General features: G+C 43.2%; 1 protein-coding gene across 1 annotated transcript in view; it reads left to right on the forward strand.

The window, feature by feature from the left end:
• LOC132144180 (general transcription factor 3C polypeptide 1) overlaps positions 1–5,000 on the forward strand; it is a 23,866-nt gene that overhangs the window by 9,588 nt on the left and 9,278 nt on the right. The window contains exons 13-18 of the mRNA XM_059554942.1: positions 83–228; positions 302–466; positions 557–702; positions 1,265–1,362; positions 1,494–1,590; positions 1,663–1,843. Of these exons, the coding sequence (XP_059410925.1) occupies positions 83–228; positions 302–466; positions 557–702; positions 1,265–1,362; positions 1,494–1,590; positions 1,663–1,843 (833 nt within the window). The remainder of the gene's footprint in view (positions 1–82; positions 229–301; positions 467–556; positions 703–1,264; positions 1,363–1,493; positions 1,591–1,662; positions 1,844–5,000) is intronic.

The following is a 5,000-nucleotide window of genomic DNA, read 5'->3' on the forward strand; positions in this document are numbered from 1 at the left end:
ATAAACACAGCCTTGGTGAGCAGAAGAGAGTCTTTGAGAGGCATTAATTGACTGTCAGTGTTTACTCTCTTCTTCACGTCAGTGTTGAGCCACCGCCTGAGAAGCCGAAGCCCAGCGCCCCGGAGGAGAAGGAGAATAAAGCATCACGAGCATCTAAGAACAGTGGGCTGAAAAAAGTGTCTGAGCAGATGGGTGTCAAGGCGCTGAAGTCCTTCCGGCCGGTTCTGGGTAACTGAGCTGAACTCACACAGCAGACACACTCGCACCCAGCGCTTCGACTCTCGCTCACTCTGTTTGTCAGTTCCAGGACTCGGCCGCTCCATGGGCTTCCTGCCGAAGATGCCCCGCCTGCGCATGGTGCACTCCTTCCTGTGGTACCTGATTCACGCCCATCCGCTCAGACAGTGTGATCCTGAAGCGCCGCCGCCGGAGGAAGATGCCTGCGCCACTGAAGACCAGTTCAAGGGTGAGTGTGAGGTCAGGTGAGGCGCGTGAGAGGCGAGACTCTCCCAAACACACGGTGTGTGTGTGTGTGTGTGTGTGTGTGTGTGTGTAGTGTACGTGAAGGAGAACAGCTGGAAGAGGTACGTCCCTCCCATCCCGCTGCACAAGGACTACGGCTTCGGCTGGGCCCTCATCAGTGACGTGCTGGTGTCTCTGCCGCTCAGCGTCTTGATGCAGGTCGTCCAGGTCAACTATCAGGTACAAACACACACCTGTCACTTCAGAAGACGATCACAGATCAGGAATCAGCACTGCCACCACTGGACCAGGAGGAACTGCTTGAGAGCTTCTTTACAGCAAACTGATGAGTTTGACAACACTGACACTTGTGAATGTTTTCCTGTCGATCACTGTGAAGCTGATTTGAAGCAGTGCTCTATAAAGTACTGTCGAATTTCGTGCAGATGAAAGAGTCGAAGGTGCTAATAGATCACAAAATCACTAAATGAAAATTGCATTAAAACTAACAAAATAAAGGAGACTATTCAAAGTCAAATTTGTAGCACATTTGAAAACAATATTAACATTAATAACCTTGAGAATAACTTATAAATCTGTTGAACAGAAGCTTCTTGTGGTTTTCTGTTAAAATAAACGCTTGTTTGAAAGCAAATAAATTAATATTTAAATGATTATCGGAATTGCATTTGTGCTCTTTATGTAAAATAAAATAATTATTTTAAACTACTTGTTTCGTTATTAACAAAAAAATGATATGTTAAATATGCATTGTGTGCAGTAATGTTGTGTTTGTGTTTAGGTTGAGGGTTTGGATCAGTACCTGAAAGATCCAGTGAAGCAACATTATCTGATCCGATTCCTGCCTTCTGAGATCAAACGACAACTGCTGCACAGGAGGTACACACACACACACACGCACGCACGCACGCACGCACACACACACACACACACACACACCAGCTACAGGAGAACAGCTGACTGTGAAGTCATTGTAATTGCTGTGATGATGCTGATGGTTCTTCAAACAGGAAGTACATCTTCAGTTTCCACGAGAGTCTGCAGCGGTTGTGTTTCATGGGTCTGCTTCAGTTCGGCCCCACTGAGAAGTTCATGGATAAAGACCAGGTGAGCTCGCCTGGGTCACATGATCACTGCAGAGGAGACACTCGTCATGACTCTCTGTGTGTGTGTGTGTAGGTGTTTGTGTTCCTGAAGTCGAAGGCCAGTATCGTGGACACGACGGTGTGTGACCCGCACTATAACCTGGCCGTCGAGAGCCTGCGTCCGTTCGAGAGGAGACACTACGTGTTCAAGAGCGCACAGGACGTGGAGAACTACTGGTTCGACCTGCTGTGTGTGTGTCTCAACACACCTCTAGGTACAAACACACGCCGGCATTAACACAGTCACTCTGATCGGTTCAGTGAGCTGCGGATGACCTCAGTACAACACAAACACAACTACATCCACATTTAGTCATTTAGCAGAGACATTGTTTCCGAAGTGACTTACAAATGAGGACAATAGAAGCAATCAAAATCAACAAAAGGGCAATGATATTCAAGTGATAAACAAGTCTTGGTTAGCTTACCACAGTACACGTATCAAGGTTTTTAATATAACAGAATAACAAAAGATTGAACACTTTGAAAAGCGCTCTCTTCCTCAATACCACAACTGAAGTGCCCTTATCTATATAGATACACATCTATATAGATGTGTTCATGATGCTTGCATGTCAAGTCACCCTTATTAGAGCTTTAAACAAAATACATTGCGTCAAAGCAACTGAACAACATTCATTAGGAAAACAGTGTGTCAATAATGAAAAATGATAGTTAAAGGGAGTTCATCATTGAATTCAGTGATGTCATCTCTGTTCAGTTAAATAGTGTCTGTGCATTTATTTGCAATCAAGTCAACGATATCGCTGTAGATGAAGTGACCCCAACTAAGCAAGCCAGAGGCGACAGCGGCAAGGAACCGAAACTCCATCGGTGACAGAATGGAGAAAAAAACCTTGGGAGAAACCAGGCTCAGTTGGGGGGCCAGTTCTCCTCTGACCAGACGAAACCAGTAGTTCAATTCCAGGCTGCAGCAAAGTCAGATTGTGCAGAAGAATCATCTGTTTCCTGTGGTCTTGTCCTGATATCTCCCAAGGGTAACATATAAAGCGTGAAGAGTAGCGGCCCTAGTACTGAGCCTTGAGGTACTCCATACTGCACTTGTGATCGATAGGATACGTCTTCATTCACTGCTACGAACTGATGGCGGTCATATAAGTACGATTTAAACCATGCTAATGCACTTCCACTGATGCCAACAAAGTATTCAAGTCTATGCAAAAGAATGTTGTGGTCAATTGTGTCAAACGCAGCACTAAGATCCAATAAAACTAATAGAGAGATACACCCACGATCAGATGATAAGAGCAGATCATTTGTAACTCTAAGGAGAGCAGTCTCAGTACTATGATACGGTCTAAATCCTGACTGGAAATCCTCACATATACCATTTTTCTCTAAGAAGGAATATAATTGTGTGGATACCACCTTTTCTAGTATCTTGGACAGAAAAGGGAGATTCGAGATTGGTCTATAATTAACGAGTTCTTTGGGGTCAAGTTGTGGTTTTTTGATGAGAGGCTTAATAACAGCCAGTTTGAAGGTTTTGGGGACATGTCCTAATGACAATGAGGAATTAATAATAGTCAGAAGAGGATCTATGACTTCTGGAAGCACCTCTTTTAGGAGCTTAGATGGTATAGGGTAGGGGTGCACCGAAATTTCGGCCGCCGAAAATTTTCGGCCGAAATGGCATTATCGGTTTCGGGCCGAAATTAAAAAAACAGCCGAAAACGTAAACCGAAAATGAATGTCACCCGCCCCTCCCATCCGTGCGCAAGCGAGGTTTCACTCACGGTCGAGCTGTTATCACGCGTCTGCCTATCAAAGATTAAGCATGTCAAAGGGCTGTCACAATAAAAAAAAGCTTGTCACAAAAGCTGCACAATCGATCGGACCAACCAACACAAGTTTCGAAAACAGAAACAGGGAATCGATTTTAACGGCCTTCTCTCGGAGCGCGTCCAGCTCGTCACTATACGCTCGCAGCGAATGCGTGTCACACAGCAACTGCAGGTTCTGACACACACACACACACACACACACACAGCCTATTAGTGCATAATATCAATGTAGCCTTCAGTAATGTTTTTCATTGATGTTATGGCAGTCCACATTGCTGACTTGTGCGCGTCTCAAGTGCCTTCTTTACGTTCGCCCTAATGCCTGTTTAGTTGTCGGTGGATTTGCCTATATTTGTCGTTGAAAAACGGATCAACGCCAAATATAGGCAATTTACTAACGATTCAATGAACACTTTGCCTATGTCTCAAAAATCGAACAGGATTTTTTTTTCACAAAAGTGACAGCCCTATACGAGAGGACACCAAAGTTGCAATATGTAGCATTTGTTCTGCAAAATCTCCAAAATTGTGGATTTTTTTGCACAATTTTTAAAAAACTATTTTATTTGATGGAACATAAAACTTGAAGAATAATTATTATTTATATTTATTGTAAAAAATATTTTATGTTTTGTTATGTAGGCTAACTGTTAATAAAAGTTTGATTATTATATTGTGATTTTTCAATTCAGATCCATTAAATCCAAGCAATATATATATATACGTTTTTAAAAGAAGCCATTTTCGGCTTCAGTTTCGGTTTTCGGCCAAGTGCATCCTAAATTTTCGGTTTTGGTTTCGGCACAGAATTTTCATTTCGGTGCATCACTAGTATAGGGTCTAACATACATGTTGTTGGTTTAGATGATTTAACAAGTTTATACAATTCTTCCTCTCCTATGGTAGAGAATGAGTGGAACTGTTCCTCAGGGGGTCTATAGTGCACTGTCTGATGTGATACTGTAGCTGACGGCTGAATGGTTACAATTTTACCCGAGTTGAAAAATTTTAACTTTGGAGTCAATTCGCGCCGCGTTAACCAATCAGGAGCCTGCTCAGGAGTCACTCATTCAACATGGAGGAACGACTGATGTTGTCAGTGAGCAGTCAACCGGAGCTATATGACACAAGTATCACACACAAGTTCATATTTCAGGAATAAAAAGGACCTCGCTTAGAAGAGTGTGTTGTAAATACACATTTAACTTTTGAGTCACGTACACGTTTATCGACCCGCTGCCTTCCCGCTGTTTTTTACAACTATTTCCCCCCCCTAATACTGTATAGCCTACAGCTACTTTTTGCTAACAATATAATGTTTATTCAGAGGAAGTGTGCAGGAAAAAGTGGAAAAGACCCGAGTGCTCGATCAACATCAGCCATCTTTGAAACAGACAACCGCTAGCACTTGCCCCTCCCACAAGAAGCAGATTTCGCCTCAGACGCGCATCAATTACGCTTCAAACTTTTGCTTTCTATGTGCGTCTATTTTGCTCTATACGCGCGAATGCATTCAAACAGTTCAAGCGGCAAACTAGATGCGGTAGACGCGAATTTGACGCTCTAT

Source organism: Carassius carassius, chromosome 7 (genome assembly GCF_963082965.1).
Source record: "Carassius carassius chromosome 7, fCarCar2.1, whole genome shotgun sequence".
NCBI lineage: Eukaryota > Metazoa > Chordata > Actinopteri > Cypriniformes > Cyprinidae > Carassius > Carassius carassius.